Below are 27,519 nucleotides of genomic sequence, written 5' to 3'. Positions count from 1 at the left end.
TGTGGCCGGGTGGCCATCAACAGTGCCAACTTTACACATGCGAATACACTGGGTATCGTGTCTGAAGGTGAAAAAAGAAAGAAAACAGGCAACGCCAAGTATAAGCATTAAGAAGCGATGCCGCGTAGGACCCTCGCGGGGTTTCCAGCTACAATGGTGAAAGGAGGAACATCCTGCCATGAGTTAGCTGTCGCCTTTTTTCAATGGACCTGTCTTTGTAAGCTTACCTTGGTGACAATTGATCCGGCACCAACAGTGCTGCCTTTGCCAATGGTCCTCCCTGGAAGAATAATGGCACCTCCGCCAATCCAGCAGTCCTGCTCGATGGTGATAGGCTTGCCCATCTGAGGTCCCTGGCCACCCTGGCGTTTCTTAGGGTCAATGGGGAGTCCTGCCGTGAAAATGCTGACATTCGGTCCAATAACACAGTTGTCGCCAATCTTGACCTCGCAAACATCATTGATCGTGCAGTTGCGTCCAATGACAACGTGATGGCCAATGGTGATGTTGTAACCGTAATCGCAAATGAAGGGTGTCTCAACAGCAACATGCCTGCCGACGCGGCCAACATTGGTGACTGGGGAAGCCTCTGTGGGAGAAACTCGAACGGGATCGCGAGGCTGTAGAATTTCGAGGAATAGGCGAGCACGCTCTTCGGGAGATACACCGTTAGTAGGGGGGGTGGTGAGGTTGTTGAACCTCCAGCAAGCCGCAGAGCAACGCTCACGCTCCAAGCAAAGCTCCTTGTCGAATGGATAGTAATGTCGCCCAGACAACATCTCCTCTTTTTGAGTTCGTCTCTGCGGGAACTGCGAGTGCGATAAAGCCAGCTGAGCAGCGACTTGGGCATTTGATGTCGGGGCCGGCGGGGGAGGAGCAGGACTGTTGGTTCTTGTCGGGTGAAGTATGTTAATCTGTGGAAGCTGGTTCCCTAAATGGGCAGACTCCGGTTCCGTCCTGCTGAGATCGTGCAGTGGAGGCACACGCTGGTATTCCTTTGCCATCCTTTCTCCGAAGGGTGGCGGTGGTTGAGGATTTGCGCTGACTGGAGTTGGGAAAACGTTTGCAGGAGTATAAGGAAGAGCAGAGAGTTTGTTTTCGGGACTGGCCACAGACGCGCTGGGCAGTGTTGATGCCGTTGGCCGGTCGTCGTCGGTCACCAAAGGGCGGCCTTGTGGGGGGTCTATGCGAAGAGCCTGGCCACGATAAGGTGGCAGGGATTCGCGCTTCACAGGTTGATTACCGTAAGGGCTTTGCTGTGGCATCCCATAAGCTCCCGGGGGAATGTACGTTGGGTCCTTAGATTCAAGGGGAACTGCAGGAGCCTTGTTGTCCGGCTTCTGCCATCCTGGCCCGCGTTGAGGTGGATAACCTGCACATACAAAACTTCCGCGAAGGCAGTTTCCACCTACCTTACTGTCAGTTATGGATCAAATAACTTATATATAAAGAACTTACACTCGGGCTTCTGCTCATCGCACTTTTTCTTGCGCTTCCGACAGGTCAGGCAACCCGTCTTGGTTCTGTTACTGAAGTTCCTCTTTCTCTTTTTTGGGTCATGCTGCAAGACCCCGTCACGCCTCTGCTCGGATCCGTATTGGCTACCATATATCATGGAATGGTCATCACCTTCTGGACTAGCATTTGAGTAGTCATTATGGTCCATCTGACCGGTAGCCCTGCGAAGCGCATCACCAATCTGCTCCTCTGTTTGGCCATGAGGAGTGGTGGCCGAATTTTGCTGTGAGTCGTAACTTCGCTCATCGCGTGCCTGGTGAGAATACCAAGACTCTTTGTCTCGGTGCTCTTCGCCATAAGAGCGGTAATCTCTTGAGGGAGTTCCATAAGGCTCTCGTGATTCGTGATGAGGGTGAGCGGATTCCGGTGTGTGAGCATGCACTGCATGCTCACGACGAATTTCAACAGAATCAGACCGCTTTCGCTTGTGAGACCCCTCTACATCAGGATAACTGGGTGATTGAAACGGTGGTCGATCCGAACTTTGGCTGGGAATTTGATTTGATGAAACTTCTGGTGTAGGTGGAGGCTGAGATGTCGATGTGCTGAGTGCGCGCTCATCCATGGCTGGCTTCTCTATCGTCACAGTAGGCGGATCTGTAGTCCTGGGTGAGCCCCCATTAAGGGCGGTAAAAGTTGACATTATAGACCGACTCGCCGATGGTGCACAGCACAAGGGAACAAGTGAGTCGTAGGGGACGCCAAGAGGCCACACAGCCAAGCCTAGAAGCCTGCAGACTCAGAGCAGTTTCCCCAGAACGTGGAGAAGAGGCGCAATTGAAGTCACTCCGGACGTTCCGCAGGTGGCCGTGAAAGCCGCGAGGCTGGGGGCTGGACTCGCTCAACAATGTGTAACTGACTGAAGAGCCTGGTGATTAATGATGATGATGTCGCTGAGATCGGAACAGCTGAAGCAAACTGGGTGGCGCAGTGGCCTTGGAGAAAGCAGCAGGCTCAGGCGAATGGGCTCAGTCGAATATCCACCAACACAAGGAAATCGATCAACAGTCAGACAGTCCTTGCGGTTACAATTCTATGATCCAAATTTGAGGCCGTGCTTGGCGGAAAGTAAGGTAATTTGTGATTGGGATTGAATGACGCTGAGATTGGAAGTTAAAGAAGGTGAATCTGGGTAAGGTGATTGGATGCAGTGGTCGTAGAGAGAAGGCGAGATGAGACAGTAGCCAGACTGATTTCTCTTTCGAATTTGGGCTTGAGACCGAGATTGAACTTGGCAGCTATAACCAAAGTAAAAGAGCGTGAATCAATGGAGATAAGTTAGTGGCCTGAAAGCCTTTTCGACAAGCGCGCTCGCAGATAAAAGATAGGTAAAGTTGAAGGCGTAGTTGCTCCAAGAGTATCCGTAGCGAAAAGTCGGGTGATTGAGGTTTGGAAATGACGAGAGTCACGGCGCTTGGGGCGTCGGTAGGTTTTTGACGCGCGATTAACACTTGAAGAGCGTCTGTAATCGGCGAAGGAAAAAAAGCCTGGCTGGGGGTGTTCGTGGCGGGGAGCTCAGATCAGTCAGGCCTGGGATGGCCTGGCGGGACGGGAGAGGAGAGAGGGAGGGAGGGGGGTCCTTGGAGTTAGGTGGAGGGGAAGGGAAGTGTCGAAGTCAAAAAAGACTGAACGGTGAAGGGGGAAGAGGAAAAGGAAGAGGAGAAGGACGAGAAGGATCGAGATTAGAATGAGATCCAAGATGAAGTGAGGGTGTGGGAACCTGGGAAGGATATGATAGAGAGGGAGAAGTGCAGGGTCTCTAAAGAGGAGCCAGCAACACGAGGAGACGAAAGCTAGAATAGAAGCCAGGCTCAAGTCGAAGTCAAGTCAAGTCAAGTCAAGTCAGGTCAGGTCAGGTCAAGCTAAAGAGAGACGGCGGCAATGACAGGGACATTAAACGGTGACTGACAGTCTTGGAAGCATGGCCAGGCAAGCAAGGGACAAACAGACAGAGAGGTTTACTATAGATTCGAGTAACACCAGAACCCCAAACTTGTTTCATCTCGTGTTAGCCACATCGATCGACTAGTTTAGTTCATCACTAGAGAAGAGGATAACAGGTCGACTCTCTTCAATCGAATTGAGGTTATGTGAATTGTGAATTGAAGTGCAGTGAGGTAACTTGAGAGAGCCTTGTGGAGTTTGAGACTCGAAACAGAACTTTCGCTGTAAGAAGAAAAAGCACAACATCTCACACCTCGAATCCTCACACCTCACCCTCACTAATTAGGGGGTGGGTGAATCAGGAGACTGGGGGCCAGGGGGGGACCCTTGGACGTGGAAATGGACCCATGAAGCAGAGTGGAGGAGACGTGGGAGGGCAAGCTAAGTTACAGTAGCCGGGGCGCGCGGTTGGTAGTAGTAGTAGTAGTAGTAGTAGTGTATGTATTGGATTGTTAGCCTTTTGTTAGTGATGGTGCTGGTGTTTGTGTTGTTGCCTCGTGGTGCTGCTGGTGATTGATGGACTTTGATGGACTTTGATGGTGGTCGTATAGCAGGATAGATACCAACAGCCATTTGAGCTAAAAACTATGGACAGTGATGTGCAGTATCCTACATCCAAGGGCTCATCAGTTGGCTAGGTTGGTCTTTTACCAAATGAGTCGATGGAGCAGGTTTCGATGCGGCTAACATGATCTCTAGCAGGATGAGGATCTATTGTGGACTGAGAGAGGCAGACAGCCAGTGCTTCTCATTTCTAGCCAAGACATCGTAAAACTCGTATCTACCAACAAAGCCATTCTTTAAAATTTTAAAAATAAATAAATACACAAATAAAGAAAAACACCAATCATCTATATCTTCTTTGTGTGCTTGAGTTTTCAAGCGCAAGAGCACTTCTCCGAAGTCGCGGTGGCGTGGCGCTTCCCACGGCGTCACTCGCCTACTGGGTGCGGTCGGCATCGGGTACCTCGTCTATAGGTGAGACCTCAAGTACCTACTGCCCCAAAGGTACCTGCGCCGGAACTGCAGAGTACGGTAAAGTGCGTGCCCTGGTCTGTCTCGTTGTGGAGGAATGGCTCTGCTCGCTTTAAAGGGTCTGAGCAACCTCAACCTCATTCTCAACCTCGAATTCAGCCCGATACGCAATACTATCCCCAATTTTGATCGGGCATATCACGTCACTACCCGGTCGAGGACGATCCTCCTGGTAAATCAATTATTGCTTCCGGCGCCCAGAATTAGATGGGGATTTTTATGATGGATCCAAATGTTGGAAAACCATCTCCAGCCATAACCCTGGATGAGACAGACCCGTACTCTATGTCTGTTCATCCATAGGTATCAACCAACACACACAAAGTATGTAAAGTCCTGAGTACGGAATCTCTCCGCCCTCAAACACCACCGTGATTTCCGATCAACTACTCTGTTTGCACTTCCTGTTTTATTCTTCACTGCGACTGGTATTATTTATCGCTTGCGTTGGCGTATCGCCTGCATGTATGCAGAGCGTTCAGCATCCCCAGAGTCCGCCCATTCATTTACATCTCATCAACTCAACTCTCACGCCTTGCACTCTTGTTGCGTTATTGATCCTTCTGGCGCGCTCACACTTCACTGGGCGCTTTTCAACTGTCGCCATGGGCCGCGCGACTGGCTGGGCGACGACGGCGCCGCCCTCGACCGCCCAGAGACTAGAGTCGACAAGTGACAAGGGCCGCTAACAGGCTCCTCTACGTAGTACGTTGTGCGTTTAGCCAGACACCCTCGGGTGCGGATCAAGGACCGCACCGCGCGTTGCTCTGCCGCGGTCTTTCTTCAGGTTGGGCGGCTTTGAAAAGCGCAATATCGTACCTCGAGAATAGCATTAACACAAGCAATGCCGATTTGTTGAAGCGCACTAGACGAGACAAAGTCAAGAGCACATGGCATAAATGAAAGATGACTGTTACATGTCCTTCGACATTTGAATCTATCGTTCTGAGAGTTATCCCCAGGTAGTTATTAGTTGTTGGTCGTTTCAATTATCTGAGTCATCTCGTCTATCTCTCACGCGCGACAATGATAGCAACCAGAAGACTGTGCCGCGAGCATCCATCCACTGCCACTGCACATCAATCACCTAAATTTACGCCTCTTGGCATGACACTCCACCTCGCGATGTGCCTTTCACAAGCTTTTCTTCCCGCTCCATTATCATCATCACCACCCATAACACTGTCGGCGGCGCCGCCAAACCCCAGAACTTGAGTTCAAAACAAGGAATGCCATCCGCTGCCAGCCGATCTCTGACAGAAGCACTTGACCTCACCTCAAAAGGATACGCACGACTCGATAACAGCAGCCCAATAAGATGCTTCCTACGCGGCAACAGCCCCAAGCGTGTACAGTACCCGCACCAGGATCGCCCTTGGGGTAATACTCCCGGATCCAATGGGCGACCCTTGTATACCTCCAAAGAGATCAACTCCAGACAGAAATAGGGAGGCATACAAGCCTAGCAAGATAAAACTCCCTGTCCGACTCCTGTAATCCTGTAACTGACGCCAACCTAGTCGCGCGACTCTCCAAACAAGCCTAACCGAGCAAACTAGAGCTGCTGGCTGTCCTCCTAAATCCTTCGTGCCCACAGGAGCTGTCCTTTAGCGCATATCATTGATTATCTATTGATGTAATCTCGCTTTCTTGACGAGGTTCTATTGTATGAGATACCTCTATGAGTACTGTACCTTCGAGTATTTTTCTGGGAAAAAGTAGAATTTCTGATGAAGCCATATACAATATGTTAGTAATGTACGCATCTTGTGCCTGGAGATTACGCAGAATACTCGTAAACAATTTCTCGTCGTCAAGTTTGGTATGGTATTCTTTCTTTCTCCCTATCTTACTAAGTTGGTTCTACTATGCTCTCGCTAAGCCAAATTACCTACCTAGTATCTATAGAACACAAGGAAAGTTAACCTTTTGCGAATTTCGATGTATACAAATTTCCTTCCTACTACCTACGTGGTAGGAGGAACTGGCACCTGCTTTTCTCGTACAGTACAGTCTCAAAACGACGACGAACTGCCAACCTAACTGGGAAACAACGCTAATACTCTTGAGGTTAGCCATCGAAACCTAACCTAACGGGCCCCTTCCCTGCGACACGGCTGGGTGGAGAATATCGGCGCCCCGTTCGCTCTTGCCGCGGCACTGGCAACCACACCAGATGCTACTCCACTTCTCGCCCAACTGAACTTCAGCTTCAATACAGTGACTGTAAAAGTCAAGTTTGTCGCTACATCACGGCTTTCCAGTCTCCTGAATCTGTGGAGGACTTGTTTGTCCTCTCTCACGGCCACTTTCGCCTGGCGAGAGATCAGAGAGGCCTTACACATCGCTGGACTTTGAACAACACCGGCTTCGAAAAGCGAACTGTGTCTCCCGAGCCAACCACAAATCTTTATCCTACCATCCACCGCATGTCGGCGGATGTGGTGTCGGGACTGTGCGCCTCCTCGCCCCAATAGCCAATGAGCAGCTTCTATCGGGAACCAGATCAGGGCATTTGCAAGGATGTGGCCGTCCAGGCACCTTAGGCGAGACAGTACCATTAACGCCGCGTCTAACACGCTAAGACCTGTCTCGTGCGGACAATCGCCGCCGTCCGCGGCTGTGCCAGGATTTGGCCCAGAGAGTTTGGGCACCCTCAACCCGTGTGAGCCGATTGATGCTTGGGAATGACATGCGCGAACCAAACAGTTTATTGAGCTTTTCATATGAAATAATCTACTTACTGAGACGCGAAATGACAACTCGAAGGTACGTATTTATTATGGGATATGCCAGTATCGTATCCCAGCTCGTTCCTGGCATAATTGAGGCTGGTCCTGCATCTAGCTCAAATCACTTCGACAGTTGATACATTTGTGTGGGGAGGCAGGAGGTCACCCTTGTTTGGCGGCCTCATCCAACACTCATGATCCTATTCGATACTCGGGCCTTTCCTGAATGTCTAAGAGAGTTGCTCAGCCGGATATTGTACGCCCGTGTTCCGTCAGCGATGAGTGGCCACGCAACTTTGATTCCAGCCCAACTAAAGCAGCACCAAAAATATCTTAAGCGCAAAAGGGCACCGGCATGCATCCCTCAAAACAGCCCATTCTTGGAAATCATGCTCAGTCTCAGCTGGTGAGCCAGCATGGGCCCTGGACTCTGTCACATTTCAATGTCTGCGTGCCGTTAGTTGAGTTCGAATGCCCGGTCACATTTCACGTCATGGTTAACGGCATAACGCCCCAGAATAGAAGAGTTTGATTGGCTCATCGATTGCCGATGTTCCTATTCTTGTCTTTGTTGCTCTCCGCCAGCAGAACATCATTAACCAACAATGCTAAACTTCCTGCCTGACCTTTCGGTGCATGCATCACATTTCGCTTGGGGCCAGATCTAAATCAGTGCTTGCCACGCCTCAGTCTAGCTGCAGTGTCTAACTCACCTATTGTGCGTTCTGACTCCTGTGCCGCCAATGGCTAGAGACGCTATCAGCTCTTCCTTGTTCACTGTGATGGAAACAAGCCGCCTCCTACCTGTGATTGGTCCATTATTGAAGACAAGGGGCTGGCCCGTCGTGACTAAAATTGTCACAGCAGACAGCTAATGCCCCAAGAACGGAATGATGGAATTTTAGCGCCTCTTATCTCCAAACCCATGGCCAAGCAGGTAATAGCCAGGTCTATATTACTGCACTCTGTGTTCTCGTAGGCACACCGCCGCGTTCGTTGCGACCTCACTCACAACAGCGGTGCTGCAACTTTCGACAACGAAAGCGCGGGGAAGCGGAGGGCTGATTCTGGCAGCGTATTCCACTCACCTACTTCATCCCATTGACAGGGGGTTTTGGCAAACCTCCGACAAGCAGCAAGGTGTTCACTCCAGGTCACATCTTTTCACGCAGTTTCTCTCGTGATGAGAAACAGCTTCGAGGTAATTCAGCCAATCTGATCCATGATCAGAGCAGGCTGGTAACAGTCAAATAGCATCTCGACATGCGGAGGTCCAGTGATTGATCACCACGATAAGGCCAAAGGGCATTCGTTGCATGACAAAAATAACTCCGTCAGCGGGTCCGAAAACTACCCTTGCGGGTAATATGCTCAACCTGTGACTGGAAAAATAGCATTGTGGGCGGCATGTTCTCTTTTTTATGTAACCAGCACGGAACATAGCGAGCACTGGGGCTGTTCCCATTGCCAAGGTGGTTCTGAAGGCTGCCGAAGTGTAGTCGACTGCCGGGTTGCATCTTAGTCCATCAACAGTACCCAAGTAGGAGATCACTCATGAGCTCGAGTCAAAATTTAGGAAACTCGACCCTGGCTGTTGGTTTTAAGATGTCTCTCCGCTTTGTGCTTATGCGCGTTGTTATTATGGCACAGACATCCTCGAGATTACCGCCGGCGTCCACGGAAGATGTGCAATTGAAGTAGCTATCATGATCAAGCGTGGCGTGACTGTGTGTGTGTACACGTGAAGCCAAGCCGCAAACAGTCCACGGCATACTACCTTATGTATGAGATCCCGGAAGACCAACAAGGCGAAGCCAAATTCTTCTTTCACGCAATGCTTTGCCAGCTTTATGGATAGCCTTGAATGGTTTGCTAGCGATGGATTTGTTGGATGGGATGTGGCCTTTACGATGCCTTATCTAGGAATATGCCACTCTGCCATTATCGTACACCGAACAATGTCTTCTGCGTTGTCCCCCATAGCATCGTGCCGCGGCGGTGCATATGAAGTGATGCTGTTCTCGCCTCATATCCAAATGCATCGATTTATCCCTGTTGGAACGGCATAGAGAAACGAGCCGACATTCAGTAGGATGTGGAGGCCTCGGACAAACGCTGATGCTTGTTTGGTCTTCTTGTCTCTTCTCGACTTGATACCTGGGCGTGCTCCAGCGCCATCAGGAGTACAGAGGCACGTACATCAGCCCTATAGTACCTCTGAACTATAGGTATGTTCAAATTGCCTGGGTCTTCCGTACTTATCGGAGACCCTGCTTCCAGGACAGGCTGCACCATGAGGAGCCAGCATATTACAGCAGCCAATCATGTGTTATATAGATAGATGCTGAAGACGTCACTCAAAGAGCCTCAACACCATGAAGCAAGTCATGGACCATTTAAGATATCCCGACAAGTGAGCTTCTAATTATACAACACTTGTTTCATCTAAAAATACATCGACAGCGACTCTGCACTAACTCCACGTGCTCAGTGTCCAATAATGCTTCATGCGTCCACAGCTAGCCGCCAGCTAAGCGCCGGCCTTGCGTCGCATCCTATCTCACAGTTTTCCAGAATCACCAAGATCTTGGCGCTTAACAAGGGTCAATCTAATCTTAGATCAGATACTTTGATGCGAATCATCATACCTGCAGGTTGGGATGCCACGAGTTGGGTCTATTCTTGGACCATAGACGCCGACCACAACATGCAGCATGCAAGTATAATACTGGGCGTCTCGCCCGAGATGACTTCATCTTTCACAAGCGCTGGCCCTTGTTCGACGAGGTTCCTGTGATCTAGAGGTCATGCACACTCTCCTTTTCAGGAGGCACACCCTATCATCATCATCTACTTGTCTCCGGCGCCAAAGAACCAGGTTGCAGAGGAGCGGCAGCACCATCTCAGTCGATCCGAGCCACTCGATTGGTGCTCCGGGGCCCGTTTAGGCAAGTCGAGGGTCGACGGCAAGCAAGTCGTATGTAAGTCATGCGGGACCGAGGCATTAGATGGCCTACACGCCCTGGTCGTTCATGTATCGTATCTGCTCTAGGGGTCATCTTTTACCAGGGACACGGGTCGCTTTCCAGGGAGCTGGAGTTATAATTATAGGAGCATGTTGCTAAACTAGGATGCAGCCTCACTGTAGCCGCCGATGAGATGCATGTTCTTCAACACAACCTCATTCCTACTGTTTATCATGTTTTCCTAGCGCTCATTGCATCCCTCGCAGTATGCTTTAATGGCGCGGATCCCTGGCCGTTTCAAGTCCGTCCTTTGTAGGAGCACTTGTTTGCAAACACAATGTGCTGATGCAGTATCATTCCTCCCCCACGTGGTCGAGACGCCCATATGCCCACACCCCAGGTTCTTCCTCAAAAGAGGCACGTCTGGACTATGGGTTATGCAATGTCTTGAACAGTCACACGGCTTAGCTCCACAGGCGGCGGCCCCCCGTGGCAAAGATATGTTGAAGGGATGGTTTGTATGACGTTCTGGCCTCTAGACCTCTGCCTTCTCAGGTACACATCCAAAATTAGGTACAACCCTGTTTCGCCGGAGCCCTTGTCCATGGTTTGACATATCTCGAACCAACAACTGCCGGCCCTGGCAGATCTACCCATCAGGTCGGTGCAGAGGTGCCTGTGTTCCTGCAGGGACGTTACCTGCAGCAGGTCGCGTGCAGCAAGTCACTGGCGCGTAGAGCCATGTACCGTGGTACTTCGAGGATACATGTACATTGCCCTACTTCTTCTGTCTTTTATTGCTCTTGTCGCTGACACTACTCAGAACGCTGGCACTTCTCTTGTGCGCGGCACCGCTGCTACCAGGACGCCCGTTCTTGTCGATTTCATTGAGCAGTTCTGTTTCCTTGCTCGAGGCGTCTGAGGCCTCAATAGTAGGGGCTGTCATTTCTGAGATATCCTTGCTTGTATCTCCAGGTGCAGATGTGACGTCGCCATCTGCTTTGCTGGCGGTCGCTCCAGTAGCGGCTCCTGCCTCTGAGTCATTGTCGGTTCCTGTGTCCTGGTCTGCCTTGTCCTTTTCGACTGTAGACTCAGATTCAGGGGGGGCCATAGCCTTTTCCCGTTCTGCTTTTTTGGCCTGCTCAACTTTGATCTCAGCATCAAGCTTGTCCGATACCTTGCGGGCATCAAGCAGACTATTGACAGCCGCAAGGAGCTGTTCGTACTGATGTGTCGTAGCCGCGGTGGGCATGGCAAGTTTGTTAGGGACGTCCAGTTCGTTCAGAACATTTGTGATGCGGTTCTGTTGTTGATGAGACTTGTGTGAGAACAGCTTATTGATTCTCTCGGTTCGGAATGTCGGTCCAGAGCCCAATCGATCATGATGTGTCACACCGTACAGTAGCTCCTCCTGTGTTGAGAGCTTACGGCGCTCCTGTTGTTGCTGTTGCTGACCCTTTTTGTTGTTCGAAGCTGTCGGTGTAGCGGCAGGTCCAGTAGAATCACGAGGCCCCGTGGACGCAGCTGTGCTTTCCCGCCTCCCAGCTTCTTGCGCCGCAGCGGCAGCGGTAGCGGCCGAAGATGCAGCAGCCGCTGTCTGCGGTGGTGCGGTGCCAGAAGGGCTGGTACCATCGCCAGGCATCAACGACTTGCGCTTCTTGGACTTGTCGGCGGTCATTAGGTTCTGAAGGAGGTTCTGCAAGCCAGCAGAAGATTTGAAGGCATTTATGTCAGTGTCCGCTCGAGGATAATCGAGGCGATTATACAACTCGCGACGCTCTTCGTTGAAACGCTCACTACGTGCCAGAATGCGCTTAATTTCCAGCAATAGCGATTCCTCTTCACGGGCTTCTTCGCGTGACCGGGTCAAGGCGTTGAGCGCAAACTCCTTTCTTAATTTCTCTTGCTGTGGATTGAAATGCGCCATGAGTTCATGGAGAGAGAATTCGGGCTGCGTCATGTACTGCACAGGCTTTTGCGCTGCCATCATCTTGGAAGCAACTTCGTAGTATCTTGCCTTGAGGTCTTCCAGAGAACGTGGCCGTGTTGCTGGAACGATGGCCTTGCTCTCATCGCCGTCGGCATCAGCCTCTCCGTTCGTCGCGGGAGGGTTCCATTCGTAGCGATCCCAGATCAGAGGCCATCGAAGGTCAAAGTCGCGCGCCAACTCGAGCAAATAATCCGTTTCCTCCTTGGTCCAGTCATTGTGTTGTAATGATTGCTGGTACTGATCTTCGCTGTACTGCGGGACTGAAACCTGCACGTTGTATTTTGCAAACGCAGAGTTCTCCGTTCCATCTCTGAGTAGTTGTGGCTGTTCTCCTTGACTCGTTTGTTCTGGTGATACGTCACTATCATCTTGCTTCTCATCCTTCCTCCTCCAGTGCCGCAAAGTGAAATCTGAATCGGTACGCGCCGAGTTTTTGAACGATCGCATCTCCCATCTCGCTGCAGGCTTGCGGCTTGCAAAGCGTCGCTTCTTGAAATGTATAGCTTCGGGGACAATAGCAATGGGGTTGTCGCCCCCCAGATTGTGTACCTCACGAGCCAAACCCTTCAAGTTTGGTCTTGGTGTAGCAATCTTTTGCTTCTTGCTCGGCCTCAGACCTGATACGCCATCACCCAGGTTTAGCACATCGCGAACGTCGGAAGAGGTCATCGTGGAGGTTTGTCTTGGACGTAGGTTGTCGAAAAGCAAGAAGGACAAGTGTAACTGATCCAATAATCCGTTAAATTCGAGCTTCCATCACCAATGTCATCAAATTCAAGCACGGGGTCCACTCCTAACAATGATTCATCAGTCCGTATTTCGTTTATTGATGCTCTTCGTTGAGATCGAACCGCTGATGCTGGTTGACGCGTCTGAAAATTTGGGGTTGACTTGAATTAGTTCGGAGCACGGAGTAACTGCTGGGGATTACATGGTAGCAAGCGCCATCTTTGCCTGGAACGGGTTGAGTTATCGGCACGTGACAGTGCTAGATCACCCCTGGCCCAAAGCCGATCATTGAACGTGGCAGCTTCGCGGGCGCCAACGTCGAAGCCAGAGCCAAAGGGGGAACCAGTTACAACAACTTCAAGCATTGGACTTTGTCACATTATCAGATCGTTCTTTATTCCCATCAACGACGCTTTCCTTCAAGTGTCTACCAATCAACGACCCGTGCAATTCCTCAAGGACATCAGTGCTGTAGCTGTCGCCATTATGAAATTCCTACTTCCTCTCCTGTCGCTCGGCGCCGCTGCGAATGCGCTGCACTTCTTCATCGACGGCACAACCCCCAGATGTTTCTACGAGGAGTTGCCCAAGGATACACTTGTCGTTGGACATTACACTGCTGAGGAGTGGGATGACCGAGTATCAGCTTGGGTAAAGCATGACGGTATCAGCATCTACATCAACGTCGACGTATGTTTTTCATGGACAGCTGTCCACAAGCATATTGCACTGTCTCTCGGGCTTTTACTAAGAATAGGTGACAGGAAATATTCGATAACGATCACCGTGTCGTTTCTCAGCGCGGCGCTGCTTCTGGCCGCTTTACCTTCTCCGCCGCTGATGCTGGCGACCACAAGATCTGCTTCACCCCTTCGTCCAGCTCTGGCCGCACTTCGTGGCTCTCCGCCAAGAACCCCAATGGCGGCATCAAGTTGACTCTCGACTTGGTCATTGGTGAGACCAACCAAATCGAGAGCAGCGATAAGGGAAAGATCCAGGATATCACATCACGTGTCAAGGACCTCAACGCTCGTCTTGCTGATATCCGCAGAGAACAAGTATTCCAGCGTGTATGTGCCACCGGAAACATGTCTTTTTATGAGACCAGAAAGCTGACTATGTGTGCACAGGAACGAGAGGCCGAGTTCAGAGATCAATCCGAGTCTACAAACGCCCGTGTCATTCGATGGATCATTATCCAGCTCATCGTGCTTGGCATCACCTGCACCTGGCAGCTTTCGCACCTTCGGTCATTCTTCATCAAGCAGAAGCTCACCTAGAGTGATTGGTCGATCATTTTTTGTTTGCGAGTTGAATCTCCGACTTCAGGAGTCCAGAAACAGTCAATATGTTGTTTATTGGGTTGGGTGTCGATGGATTGCGTACCAGAAAAGGATAAAAGAGATCGTTGGGCTTTCAAGCTGCGGCGGGAGGTCATCATCCAATGATGATGGCCGTGTAATGTTACATGCACATGATGATGTTCACTATATCGTTTACTTAAATGCATACTCGAAAGGGTGGCTGAGGAACTGTGATAAAGATGGCGACGCCTTTTTCTTTTCCCATTATAAAATTGCCAAAAGAACGAGAACTCCCTATAGTGCTCTATCTTCGTTTCACAACAAATCACCAAGCCTGTAAACCTCAAACTCATCCCCACGCTAGCTGATCTCTCCATCTACACCAGGCAAGACTGGGTGCCCTCAGGCACATCGGCAATGGCTTTCGTCTCGTGTGCGATTACACAAAGTTATTATGGACAGCGTCATAAGAAAAAAGAGAAGAAACAACCCAAACAAACCCAAAAATGCTGCCCTGCACCGTCTCCTTGCGCCTTGCTGCGCTGCGCTGAAGATTAAACGTGGTTTTAGTATATTTCGTAATGGTTTGTCAGACAAGAGAAAGGAGTGCCCTCCGCCGTAGTCCCAAACGAGATCTGCTTCCGCTCCAAGGAGTGTCATGCAAGTATATCGACTGCCAAGAACGGTTCGTAGGCGGCCAAAGGCTCTATAATGCCGAGATGATGGGTTCGTGTTCGAAAACAGAGCGCTTCTGAAGGTGACCAAGATGCATGGGCGAAAGACCTAGACTTCGTTTGTGACTCGAACCAACTCGGTCGAGGTGAGCTCTACTATGCCTATGCATCCACCACCTCATCCATCTATAAACTGGACTGAGCTTGAATTGAGCAATTCAACCATCAACCGCGACCCGGTTCTGAATAAATCGGGTAATCCTCTTGAACCGGAGTCTGTCGACATAATACAGATCCTGATGCACAACGCCGCAGCAATGAAGAAACAAAGAAAATTCTTAGCTGTATACCAGAATAGGCTTACCCACAGCATAGGGTCTTCATCAACTTCTGGAAGCCACTGGGCTGAGGATTGGCCTGTTGGCCACTAGCCTGGGCGGCTTGAGTCGCCTGGCCTTGCTGGGACGTCCTCGGCTGCTGAGGCAGGTTCTGGGCACTGTTCTGGAACTGAGCCTGGGTCGAGCCAGTGGGCGTGGCCATGTCCCGAAGACCCCCAACCCCGCTCCCCCTCTGCGCTGACAAGGCGCCGGGGGCGCTTGGCCGATCTCTCTGCTTGCCCATCTGCTTGATCGGAGACGGAGGAGGGGGTTGCGCGGCGTTTAAACGGCCGACAGTAAGGTTTTGTGCTTGTTGGTGAGAGGTGGTATTCCCGGGACGGTGGCCGCTGTGCAGCTCCATCTGAGAGGGGCCAGGCCGCACATTGGGGTTGTGGAGGTACGCGCCGCTGTGGTTCTTCGAATCCCATCCCTTTCCCGAATCCTTCGAAATTTTCATCCAGTCATACTCGCCATCCTCAACCTCGCCAGTGTTCTTGAGAGCCTGTGTGAAGAGCTCCCGGAGGTAATCGTAGTCAGGAGTATCCTCAAAGCCAAGATTTCGGACATACGTCAAATATTTAGAGAATTCCTCAGGGAAACCCTCACAGAGATCCTTGATAGCAGTTGTCTGCTTCTTCTCACCAATCTTCTCATATTTCTGCTTGTTGGTGGCCGCCTTCAATCCCTGCCAAGGAAGACCACCTCGAAGAAAGTACAAGAAGACATGACCAAGAGCTTCGAGATCGTCTCGGCGGGACTGCTCACGGCCAAGATGGGTATTGATACTCATGTATCGTGCAGTTCCGGAAAGGGACTTTCGCTCGCGGTATGGGATATGTTGCTTCGTCTTCGGGTCACGGTACTGTTTGGCCATGCCGAAGTCAACCACATGAATCACGCTAGAAGCTTTGGTGCCAGGGCGGCCAATGAGGAAGTTGTCGGGCTTGATATCGCGGTAAATGAGATTCTTCTCGTGAATCGTCTGAACCCTCGAAAGCATTTGCTTGGCAACCATGACAACCGTCTTGATGGAGAACCTTCGGCCACAGTGATCAAAAAGATCCTCGAGGGAAGGACCGAGTAAGTCGATCACGAGAATATTGTGGAGACCCTCCTGGCCGAAGTAGTAAACATTTGGAATACCAGCTGAATCTGTATTAGCACATGCGAACTGCTTTGTTTTGGAACGGGTCTTCTCACGGCAGCCCACAAGGATCTTATAAGTCCGGTACTCATCTCGCAGTTGGGGGGCATCACTCTTGCGAGGTTCCTAATGCAATGTCAGAAAAGCCAACACCATGGCAGCGCAGAAACGCCGGGCTACTGCTGTACTAACAAACTTGATAGCAACTTGTTGATTGTTGAGTAAATTGGTGCCTTCAAAAATAACACCAAAAGATCCCTCTCCAATTTTCTTGCCAACTCGGTAGTGAACACCGACCACGTTGGATGATGACGAAGCCATTTAGGCGGCGAAGGCAGTCAGGGGACCACCGTTGCAAATATATCGAGACTGATGCAGGAGGGTCGGTCGTTTTGATAAGGGCGTAACTCGTGCTGAATGTCGAAACTGGTGCAATAGAACGATGCCTAAGGGGCGCGACGCAGGAGTTAGTTTTGATGAAACTGAATGATGGCGATGCAGCATGCACGCGAGTGAATGAAGGAAAAGAAACTGAAGCTGTGGCGCTGCTCGCGGTTGGGCGACTGAAGGATGAGGCGATGAATTGACCAAGTTGGGCAGTCCTGTTGGCAAGGTACTGGGATGTTGATTGGAGGCGCGGTAAAATAGACACCTCCAGTCCAAGGGCACAGCCGCCAGCCGCAGTAGAACCCTCCTAAAGGCGCCGCCGAGAAGATCCTTTTAGACGCAATGTATAAGAAATGAGGCCGATGAAGCGTTGCATACTCTGTAGGTATGCTGAAAGAGCTGGAATGCAACGGTTTGGCCAGAAAGAATTGGCAAACTGCTGCAACCAACCCGATATCCACGGCTCGGGAGCTGTCTCCCTGTCGGAGGAACCACAACAACGCTGAACAGACCACCTCCAGTAAATCGAAGTCAAAATCAAATTGACTCACCTCAATTAAAAGAAGAGATGCCAAAAAAGAATAGAATCAGGCAGCTCAGAGGCGATCGATTCCAGTCGAAAGGAAAGGCGGTCGAAGGGGAAAGCCCCAAGAGAGATCGAAGGCGATGTCGGTAACGTTGATGGGGAGATCAAGTTTGAGAAAGGGGAAGAGAAGCAAGAGATGGGACTGGGACGGGGAGAGAGTAGAAGCACCTGCCCCCAGGCCCCAAGCGCGGACTGGACCTGACCTGAGCCAACGAGAAGCCCCGGCCATCCAATCCAACGCCAGGCCGGGCTAGCCCAGGCACCTCACCTCAAAGAAATCAGCGACAACTCCACTGCTAGGGAACCCCCGGCCCCCAGCCACAGGCATGGAAACGCTACAGAAACAAGCGAAGGGGCCTGAAAGCATTCGCCAACCAGGAGTCGACAATCAATTTGGCTGCCAGCCCCGACTTCCAGAGGGTCTAGGCCAGACCAAGACCAGCCGGATTCAGTAGGTAAGGAGTGTCCGTTGTTTAAGGCTCAAGGTTCAGCACTGTGAGCATCGTCTGGGCTCCAGCCCATATAAAACTCAAGGATCATAGAGTAGAAGATATACATAGGTAGGTATTATCCTTCAACTCTTTAAAAGTAGGTACTGAATAACACTGTGCATTGCGGCTTGATTTGGGAGTTGTCTAAAGCAACTAACCCTTCCCACGAGTGTCTCTTGCAGCTCTAGTTCCCTTCCCTTGAGTCAATGGTATTGTTTCGCTCCCAAGCAAGGAAAAGCAACGATAGTCGCATCCAATCCTACCTCGAGTCGCAGGTCAAGAGACAATAGGCATGAAAAGTCTATTGCCAGCGGCGCCTTGAAGACCTGCACAATGCCAATGGGAATGACACGCAGCCGTCGACGTCAAGATGTCGGTGAGTAGTTGTTCAAGCTCATGCGTCTTCACTTCTGAAGCAGATGCTTCAATGAGGCCTTGATAGAGATGTCTTGAGGACTGGTCACCGAATCATTTACACCGTCCGCTCTTGGAACAACAAAGGCCTTGCAATGTGTATCATCACGACATTCGTCCCGTACAACTCCCTACCGCTCCGGGCGTCCGTCTGTGCTCTTGCAGGAGAATGAATGAAAGGACTTGACTCGGCGCTGGCCACTAGACAGTGGAGTACTCGGGATGCCCCAACGGCAGAGCCGGGGTACAAAACTCTACCTTGGCCCAAGGGCAATTTCCCAGCCTCGGGTCAGGTACTGCCCGGTACCTTGCTTTAACATTGGCCCTCCATCTGGTCTGTGATTTATCGACATGGGTTTGGATGTTGAGATTCAAGGTTCTTGTCGGCGAGAAACTGCTTCTGGCCTTTGTCACTCAAGACCCTGCAGCCGGTCAATAAACGAAGTCCAATTTCGAGCATGGTCAGATAGCAAATAGATCGACGACTTGTGCATGGGGAGCTTGTGCATCCTTGTGTATGCGTACATACATATGGACATGTGCTTCTACGTGTGTGCTTGGCACTATGTCGTGTATGTACAACACTCATCGTAGCATCGCATCAACAAAATGCCGCGCTTCTACTAATGCCCTTGACCGCAAGATCCGACATCCTCGACTATGTGCCTAGGTAGTGGATATCAAGGTTCAAGCTTCGGAGTCGGTCGTTCGTTTGAGATTCTTCCCTCCTGCTATTACAGTCCAGTCTAGCGATTCATTCGACCATTCTCCCTGCCAAAGGGTATTGTTAGTGTACATTTTAAAGAAAAGCATGCATCCATGACGGGACGCAACAAGCCACACCAAGAGTTCAGACGTTGCTAGCGCCCGTCCATCACTAGGCTGACCCATGGCACTTGGCTCATGGTGGAATAGTTCCGTTGCCCATCCATCCGGTCCAAATTCCAATCCTTATTTCCAGTCTTCTTTGCCTCACTTCATTTATCGTATACGAAGCAATGGATTTTGTATGCAATGTATTTTTGGGGCATTCTGCAGTGAATTGGTGCTCTGGGCTTTGTGTCCCCGTCCTACCACGTGATTCTCGAGCAAGCCCGTCTCAACCGTGAGATTAAATAGTTACCTACTAACCTATCCAATAAGTCACCACAAAACATGGATACATAATGCAGGTTTGCTAAGCTACCCCAGTCCCAGTAGAGCAACTGGCCCAGAAGAGAGATATCTTGACCAGGGGTCGCCGCTAGAAGCGGCTCTAATTCTTCCCTTGTTATGCCCTGTCGACCTGTCCTCGTCAACTCGGATCTCAACATAATTACATCCACATTTCTTTCCTCCTGTGTTGTGTGCCCCTTGTTGCGCTATCGAGCTGTTGTCTTCTGTCAGCTGTATCCGTACTCCGTAATTTTTCAGTAATTGCAGGTTCCTTACGAGTCAACACTCGCCACAGTTGCCAGCACACAATCGCTGCACGCGTAAATTTTTGCCACACCGAGCTCCTTCAATGACCCCTTGGGCGCTCAGTCGAGTGAATTATGTTCTAGTCACAACTGCTTTACGTGAAACTTCAGCGGGAATGCCCTCTTCGTCGCCTTGACTTGTGATTTCAACTAACCAGATACTCTTGCTATGTTTGGGCAGATGGCATGCTACATCGTAACATGGCCAGTTTGCCAGCTTGCGGACCGCAACATGAACCACATCGTGTTACGTGCTTGAAGCTGGGTTCGCCTCTTGAAGCCGTTGCCTGGTCAGTGTCACGACGTCAGTAAGTACTTCATGCCTACCTACTGATGTTTGAATGCCAAACTAGGTCCTAAGTACTCTGTGTGGCGTTGGCATTCCACCCAGAAGGCAGAATCTGGGTTTTGAAATTGAGACTCTCGTCATATGTGATGTTCTTTGTTTCCAGCGATCTAATTATTGTCTTCCTCTCTCCGCGAGAAACAGGCGTGTCACTCGTCACTCGGAGATTTGGTTTCCTCTTCCCTGCGAAATCTCCGAAATGCCAGCCTAGCGCTAACAAGACAAGTATAAATTCGGTTTGATCCAATTAGAAGCTAGATGTTCACTCTCGTTCGTACTTTCAGCTCAAGATTAGCTGATGACAATCTCGAAATGGTAAATTCATTCATTCTTGACAGTACAAATCTTTATTTGCTTGATTTCCGTGGTCACTTTAGGTGTGCTCGAGGCATTCGTATGCCATAAACTGTATCGTCTGTCTGATCGATCAATGCCATCGAGTCAAAGCATGACCATGGATGTGGCCTCGGTTCGTGGTATTGCCGAGTCAATCCATGAAGTTTAGTGGAAGCTCTCAACTTGTCATGTAAGAGCTTGGTTTCACGAAATAACATTTGGTCTGGCATCAGGTTCTAGACCACGTATTTCGGATGTGTTAAACTCCGTTCTATGCCAATGCCCAAGCCACTGGGTAGATTTTCGGCTGCCAATACATTAGTAGCAGAGCATGTCTATTGCCGTCGTGATAATGTGAGGTATTTTAGCGGTACAGGGTAACTAGGGTGAGTACTGGTTGATTGACGTGAGAAAACAGCGACGCCTAACGTTATAAGGAGCTAATATATGTATTGTTAAAAGGATTAGATCATCCATCAGTAGTCTCGATTGTTGAGAGGAAATGCTGTGTGTGTTGTTTGTTGTCACATGGTTCGAGGTATTGGCTCCAACTCTCTGGAATCGAGTTCACAATCAACCATCAAAAAGAACCCATAGTGAAGGATACCCCGCGTGAGACAACTGTCAGAAATAGGAAGGACACTCGGTAGTAATTATCGGTCTACCTCAAAGGGTTGTAGCTTGATTACTGATGACATGACAAAAAGGTCTAAATCCCGCCAAAGACAATGTGAGCTTGCACTGACACAGAAAACTGCAGCACTATCACTTTATACCACAACAAGCCCTTCCCTTTAGAGCCTAACCATCGAGTCATGGTCACGGCAATGGCTAAGCCAGAAGACATCCCCGAGATGGAGTATCGCTTCCTGGGCCGCTCAGGTCTTCAGGTGTCTGCAATCTCTCTCGGAGGATGGCTGACATATGGTGGCCACATCGATAAAGGTTAGTATCGAAAGGGACAGACTCAAGGAGATAACGACTGACTAGCTCTACAGAACGCACCTTTGAATGCATGAAGGCCGCCTATGACTGCGGTGTCAACTTCTTTGACTGTGCCGAAGAATACTCCAATGGTGAATCCGAGATTGTCATGGGCGAGGCTATCAAGAAGTTCGGTTGGAAACGAAATGATCTGGTAGTCTCTACTAAGGTAACCCGCCATACTTGTGCCATAGATGCACGGTTCATCATGTAACGATGCTAAGAAATCCCATATAGCTCTACTGGGGAGGCGCCTTTGGAGACAACCCCGTCAACAACAAGGGACTTTCGAGAAAGCACATTGTCGAGGGGATTAACGGTGCTCTCAAGCGGTTGGATCTCGATTATGTCGATCTCATTTACGCGCACAGGCCTGATCGTCGAACGCCCATGGAAGAGATCGTTCGTGCGTTCAATCACATTATAGATCAAGGAAAGGTAAACCCGACCATTTCACCTGCGGTGGCTGTATCTCGCGGACTGACTTAGCTGACAGGCGTTCTACTGGGGAACTTCGATGTGGAATGCCGATGAGATCGCACAGGCGTGGCGATATGCAGACAAACTGGGTCTGATAGGCCCAATTATGGAGCAACCCGCTTATAACATGCTGGATCGAGTCAAGGTAGAGCAGGAATATGCCCACTTGTATCGTGAAGTTGGTCTCGGTCTGACTGTATTCTCACCCATGCGTCAAGGTATCCTGTCTGGAAAATACAGTGACGGCATTCCTGGTGACTCTCGCTTCGCCAACGAAGAGATCAAGTGGGTCAATGGTTTCTGGAAGCAAACAGGGAAAGATACCTGGATGGCTATCATTGAGCAGGTCAACCAACTGAAGCCTATTGCGGACAGACTTGGTCTCAAACAGAGTCAACTCGCCTTGGCCTGGGTACTAAGCAATAAGAATGTCAGCTCTGCTATAATGGGTGCTAGCAGTCCTGAGCAGGTGTATGAGAACGTCAGAGCTGTGGCTGTTGTCAAAAAGTTGACACCGGAGATTTTGAAGGAGATTGATATGATTCTCAACAACAAACCACCTGAGGTTGTGGAGCGGTATTAGATAATTCGACTTCGCCATGGCGGTAGTACACGCGATGGCCGTACTCACAAATTGGGGAACATATTATTGCTCATAAGAAATGATTAAATCTCGGCCGAGTCTATCTTTTCATGTATGTACGTACGTAACGGCAAAGAGATCAAACAATACCAACTCACGGGATATGACAAATCAGCGTCAGCCGAGGTTACATCTCGGTTCTCTGCTGAGGATGAGTTGTAGCTGGAACCCTCCGTGTACATAACCCAATTGTCACCGAATCTGAAAGCTCGAGTTTATATCACCGTATCGGATTGTCGAAATGAGCTCTTCACAGCTTCTCAACCGTGTCCCTTGGGCGAAGAGTCCCCTCATCAGCAATGCGCCCATGCTCGGCATTGCTACGCCTCTCATGGCGGCTGAGGTTACAAGAGCTGGGGGCCTTGGTATTCTCACTCCAAAATACGTGATTCATACCATTCTAAGCTAGCCTGACATTCGACGACAGGATTTCTCCCCTCGCTGGCATACATCGAACCAAACTCGGAGCACATTAATAGACTTATTGGCCATTTTGATGAAGTCCGCCAACTTCTCGAAGCCGATCAGCCCTCTGATGGGCCACTCCGTGTCGGGGCTAGCTTCATAACAAGTCATAGCTCCTTGAGCTACTTTGAGGAGACGGCTCTGCCTCTCATAGCCAAGTATCGTCCTGCGGCAATATGGCTGTTTGCTCCAGATGGAGACCTTAGGCCTCATAGCAAGATAATCTCTAGCCTCAAGGCTCTGAGTCATCCCCCGATTGTGTTTGTCCAGGTCGGCAATGTTGCTGCAGCGAGAGAGGCAGTACAAGACGGTGCCGATGTGCTCGTGACTCAGGGTGTAGATGCTGGAGGCCACCAGTTTCGTCAAGGGTCCGGCATTGTGAGCTTGGTACCTGAAGTTAGAGATATGCTGGATAGAGAGTTTCCTGACCGACCAATTAGCATTGTGGCTGCAGGAGGTATTGCAGATGGGCGGGGTGTTGCAGGAGCATTGGCTCTAGGTGAGTACCATTAGTTGACACCATGGTTTGTTTAGAGAGACAGACTGATGAGATATAGGTGCCGAGGGTGTTGTTATGGGGACAAAAGTAAGTGAGAGCTGAGCCGGTTCGTGTTGCCTCTCAGGCTAATTTGCAGTTCACTATTGCGCCCGAATCAAACTATCCTGAGATACGAAAGAAGAAAGTCCTTGAGGCTGTGGATGGTGGCGTGTCAACTTTTAAGTATGGTTACGCTCTGACCCAGGGAACTAGCCTATGGTTGACATGATTCAGGTCCACGTTCAATGACAGAATAGTCAACAGTCCTCTTTGGGGGCCCCTCTACGACGGACGTGCTATTGTTGGCCCTGTCCATGAGAAGTTCCTCGCGGGAGCAAGCCTGGAAGAATGTCAACGGAGCCTCAAAGAAGATTACTCAGAGGAGGAGGCTCGTTATCTCGTTAATACCTGGGCGTGAGTAGTCTGTGCCTTGCAAAGTGTGTTTAAACTAAGATGAGCAGGGGAACTGGTGTTGGGCTTATCCACAAGGTCCAGCCTACAGGAGAGATGGTTCGTGAAGTACGCGAACAGGCTCGGCGTGAGCTCCAAAGAGCGGCCGGTTTCGTTTAGTACATGGACTTGGAAGGGGATCTTTGCCGCCGAACCATCAAGACAATCGAGGACATATGGGTTGTCTCAGTGTATAAAATGATAAATTGACACTGACGCAAATACTCCTCTATACGTTCGCATCCAGGTGGCATGGAGCGATTAGTGACAAGCAAGTTGATATCATACAAAAAGAAATAAAAATGCTATCCAGACGTCAGAAAAGCACGCTTCATCTACAGCTTGGCCTTGTCCTGGGCTTTCTTAAGCACAGGGTCAAGCTTGGTCGCCTTCATAACGTTGCCCTTAATCTTGAGCTTGCCGCCCATGAAGAGACGCTGAGCGTTGGCCTTGCCAGCGACGAGCTTGCCAAAGTTCTCCTCGGAGAGGATGAGTGTGACTGGAGGCATCTAGGTCAGTCATGTATGTGCCGAGTGCGCCGGAGCGCGCCAGAGTCGCGACGTACCATCAGGCTTTGCGCCGGTGCCAGTTCCGACCTTGCCGGTTTCCTTGAGGTCGATGTGCCAGCTGGCCTCATCACCGCTCGCGTTCTTGAGGGTGAAGGCGTAGACGCCATTGCCCTGCTTGATGGCGTCCTTGCGATCGGCATCGCTGGCGTTGATAGCCGCTTGGATGGCGTCGAAGGCGGCTGAGGCGGGGAACTTGTCTGTGGCTGGCAGTCAGTTTCCCGTGGTCTTCAGGGCGAGGAGCTGGGGAAGAGGGAGCAGCTTGTGTTCCCGGAACGCTGATCTTGATGGGGTGGCTTGTCCTGACGTACCGTTCTTGAGAGACATGGCTGCGATTAAAGGTTTGGTTTGGATAGATTTACAGGAGATTACCGTATGGAAAGAGATAGAGGAAACTAGTGGCCAGGTAGGAAGAAAAAACGAGGAAATCGTGGGGGACTCGACCGAGGTTTTTAAACGCGACAGATAGTCGTGGATGGATTGAAGTTTGCAAAGAATCTGGGGGCGCGCTGCAACGTTAAATGATATTGCATGTGATGTGAACCTCGGCGGATCTGCCATGAGATCATCCACATGTCTTCTCCCCCACAAACTGCTTCACACAATCGGTTTAGACTCCACGCGGGGGTAGCTCCGAAACACTCAATGGCCGAGTCAGTCACCGGCAGAGGGTGACCACGTGCTTTTCTCCAATTCCATCCCATCCAAACCATTGATTAGCCCTGTTACGACCGATCAACTCGGAACCTAGACTCCATCTGTGGCTCAAATACGTGCGTGTGGTTATGAGGCTGACATGAGCGGAATCCAATGTCAGCTTATCATGACATGCCTTTCAGAATGATACTTGAGGTCCATTTACTACATACAGATCAATGTAGTCCTTTCCCCTAGACTATACGCTATGGGCGTATTGCCGACTTGGCTACTAACCCACCAGCCAAGACACTGTCAGCGGTTTCAAACCAAGTCGTTCGTTCGTTCGTTCCAAACAGCTGGGACCAGTCACTCAAGAGTGTGTGATTGAGTGGCATGTATTTACACGCGAGAACACCAGTTGACAGCTCACTTTTGTCTTCTGTATTGTTCCTAACTTCATATGCTACATTACATCTTATAGTTGCCATTCAGGCACGCCAAAATCTCTATGCTGAGGCCAATTTTCTGGTCTGGTTCCAGTGTTAGTCGTGCTTAGTGAAGACGGACGCACCCTCATGAGATGCACATACCTGGTCAGGAACAACACTGCCATGCGTCGTCTCCTTTCATCGATATCGTCAGAGGCTGTCAAACGCAGCCAGTCGCCGAGCCACCCCCGCAACTCAGTCTCGCTTTTCCCAAGTGTGTCAATGCCTCGTTCTGCGCATGCAATTCTGAGTTCCTCATAGTGCAGTCCCATGGGTCCACCATCCTCGACGATATTTCTGTCGTCACCCTCTAGATACGCCATACGATATCGTCCCTTGGCCTGCCACATGCCTGGTGGTAGGAAGCCTAGGCGATCCCAAATTGCACCGCTCAGATGCAAGCTCTTGAGGACGTGAGACCGAGCGACTGCCTGGGTGACGCGCGGGCTAAGGACACCATGAGGATGTCTCGCTTCCAACTCATCGAAAGCAGCCTTGCGACGTTGCTCAGCCTTTTCGAGCGCCGTGAAGATCTGCGTCGGTATCCTGCAAGGGTACGGTACTACACTGTCGACGTAGGCAACAACCAGAACAGTGAATTCCCCAATGACAATCAACATAAGCCCGAACAGAGGAAGTCTGATCATATCATGTCGTACCCTCCAGAGAAGAACCCAATCTGCTCTGGAAAACGTCTTTGGGACGTAGTGCGGTCTGAATATCGAGGGCCGGTCATCGACTGGAGTTCGCTGAAGCTTCTCGCGGAGGAGACGTCGGCTCGTCCAGACATTTTTTATGCCCCCCTTGTAGAATTTAAGATACCCCTTTCCCAGCTCGAAGTAGTATTTTATCGGCGACTCAAAGTCTCGGCGTCGAGGCAGCGTCAGCGGTGGTGGTCGCGTGACATCGGGGGGGTTGACCAGCGGATTCAAGCTCTTTGGACCGTCATTGTGGATGTGACGTGATGGGATTCGTAGCGAAGCTGGCGATTGTGCAAAGGAGATGGTCGCCAAGAGCGGCCAATGGCGTGTGTTTTGACTGCGCCCACAGAGTCGCCATGTTGCTCGAGAGCTCATGGTCAAGGAGTTTATGGTTGAGACAAGTCTAGGTATGCTGGGGATGGGCCTGACGGCCAAGAGTCGGAAGTTCCAAAATACACTGCGTCATTGGCCAGGCCAATTTGGCTTTCTTCCCCTACCTAGGTACCTTAGGTCCGATCGATTTTCAGGAACCATCATCAGAAAAGACAGTCCGGCTGCAGTTTCTCATTGGCTAGCCCACAGTCAGGAATAGTAATTTTGTCCTGGTATTGTATTGGTAGGTAGACTCCAATTTGGCTCTTGTCTCCTATTTCTTTGTCTTCAAACTGTGTCCCTTTGTCCCTTCGTCCCATGAGTGCAGCTTATGTGGATATCAATTCACAGGTAACCTACCTACTATATACTCCTAGCCAAAGGTAGTTCTCATCGCGTGGTAAATGACTGCCAGTGAATGACTTTCTTAACTTTTCCATCACACGTTTTACACTTATGGCTTTACTTTGGGATCATCTTCCCCAGCTCAACAACTATACTGCCTTACCCTGAAGAAGGTGCCTTACAGTATTAAAAATGCAGTAAAATTTCTCAGAATAAGGGAAAATCAGATCTCCTCGACCAGCATGGGTCGAGTGAAGCCTTCGGAAAGCCGAATAATGCCATCAGAGCCTAGAAGACTATGGACCCGTAGATGCCTGTATTATTAGAGAGTTTGAACCAGCTACCATCCTGCCTACCTATCTTAAATGATTGTAACTTCAGCTTCACTTTTCAACATACCTCTTATTACCTGGCC

General features: G+C 50.3%; 9 protein-coding genes across 9 annotated transcripts; 3 read left to right on the top strand and 6 right to left on the bottom strand.

The window, feature by feature from the left end:
* Positions 1 to 107: 107 nt before the first annotated feature.
* FMAN_07648 (uncharacterized protein) lies at positions 108 to 2,083 on the bottom strand (the record flags this gene model as incomplete). The annotated part of the gene is made up of 3 exons (XM_041831299.1): positions 108 to 173; positions 228 to 1,408; positions 1,459 to 2,083. 3 exons carry the CDS (start codon positions 2,081 to 2,083, stop codon positions 108 to 110), a joined length of 1,872 nt encoding a protein of 623 aa, XP_041681875.1.
* Positions 2,084 to 6,587: 4,504 nt separating this feature from the next.
* FMAN_07647 (uncharacterized protein) lies at positions 6,588 to 7,058 on the bottom strand (the record flags this gene model as incomplete). Its single annotated transcript, XM_041831297.1, has 2 exons — positions 6,588 to 6,721; positions 6,839 to 7,058. The coding sequence occupies 2 exons, from the start codon at positions 7,056 to 7,058 to the stop codon at positions 6,588 to 6,590; spliced, it is 354 nt and encodes a 117-aa protein (XP_041681874.1).
* Positions 7,059 to 10,973: 3,915 nt separating this feature from the next.
* On the bottom strand, positions 10,974 to 12,854 carry FMAN_07646 (putative SWR1-complex protein 4; the record flags this gene model as incomplete). Its single annotated transcript, XM_041831296.1, has 1 exon — positions 10,974 to 12,854. The coding sequence occupies one exon, from the start codon at positions 12,852 to 12,854 to the stop codon at positions 10,974 to 10,976; it is 1,881 nt and encodes a 626-aa protein (XP_041681873.1).
* Positions 12,855 to 13,400: 546 nt separating this feature from the next.
* FMAN_16115 (uncharacterized protein) lies at positions 13,401 to 14,194 on the top strand (the record flags this gene model as incomplete). Its single annotated transcript, XM_041831295.1, has 3 exons — positions 13,401 to 13,604; positions 13,679 to 13,984; positions 14,045 to 14,194. 3 exons carry the CDS (start codon positions 13,401 to 13,403, stop codon positions 14,192 to 14,194), a joined length of 660 nt encoding a protein of 219 aa, XP_041681872.1.
* Positions 14,195 to 15,252: 1,058 nt separating this feature from the next.
* Positions 15,253 to 16,734, bottom strand: FMAN_07645 (putative casein kinase I cki2; the record flags this gene model as incomplete). The annotated part of the gene is made up of 3 exons (XM_041831294.1): positions 15,253 to 16,415; positions 16,470 to 16,539; positions 16,606 to 16,734. 3 exons carry the CDS (start codon positions 16,732 to 16,734, stop codon positions 15,253 to 15,255), a joined length of 1,362 nt encoding a protein of 453 aa, XP_041681871.1.
* Positions 16,735 to 21,287: 4,553 nt separating this feature from the next.
* Positions 21,288 to 22,480, top strand: FMAN_07644 (putative potassium channel beta subunit protein; the record flags this gene model as incomplete). The annotated part of the gene is made up of 4 exons (XM_041831293.1): positions 21,288 to 21,378; positions 21,432 to 21,586; positions 21,655 to 21,855; positions 21,914 to 22,480. 4 exons carry the CDS (start codon positions 21,288 to 21,290, stop codon positions 22,478 to 22,480), a joined length of 1,014 nt encoding a protein of 337 aa, XP_041681870.1.
* Positions 22,481 to 22,781: 301 nt separating this feature from the next.
* FMAN_07643 (putative FMN-dependent 2-nitropropane dioxygenase) lies at positions 22,782 to 24,113 on the top strand (the record flags this gene model as incomplete). Its single annotated transcript, XM_041831292.1, has 6 exons — positions 22,782 to 22,905; positions 22,968 to 23,504; positions 23,563 to 23,591; positions 23,641 to 23,726; positions 23,778 to 23,957; positions 24,005 to 24,113. The coding sequence occupies 6 exons, from the start codon at positions 22,782 to 22,784 to the stop codon at positions 24,111 to 24,113; spliced, it is 1,065 nt and encodes a 354-aa protein (XP_041681869.1).
* Positions 24,114 to 24,328: 215 nt separating this feature from the next.
* Positions 24,329 to 24,886, bottom strand: FMAN_07642 (putative peroxisomal protein POX18; the record flags this gene model as incomplete). Its single annotated transcript, XM_041831291.1, has 3 exons — positions 24,329 to 24,492; positions 24,559 to 24,759; positions 24,871 to 24,886. The coding sequence occupies 3 exons, from the start codon at positions 24,884 to 24,886 to the stop codon at positions 24,329 to 24,331; spliced, it is 381 nt and encodes a 126-aa protein (XP_041681868.1).
* Positions 24,887 to 25,673: 787 nt separating this feature from the next.
* Positions 25,674 to 26,762, bottom strand: FMAN_07641 (uncharacterized protein; the record flags this gene model as incomplete). Its single annotated transcript, XM_041831290.1, has 2 exons — positions 25,674 to 25,728; positions 25,789 to 26,762. 2 exons carry the CDS (start codon positions 26,760 to 26,762, stop codon positions 25,674 to 25,676), a joined length of 1,029 nt encoding a protein of 342 aa, XP_041681867.1.
* Positions 26,763 to 27,519: the final 757 nt, after the last annotated feature.

Source organism: Fusarium mangiferae, assembly GCF_900044065.1.
Source record: "Fusarium mangiferae strain MRC7560 genome assembly, contig: FMAN_scaffold005, whole genome shotgun sequence".
Classification (NCBI taxonomy): domain Eukaryota; kingdom Fungi; phylum Ascomycota; class Sordariomycetes; order Hypocreales; family Nectriaceae; genus Fusarium; species Fusarium mangiferae.
Note: the sequence above shows the minus strand (reverse complement) of the source record. Positions and strands in the feature narration are given on the sequence as shown.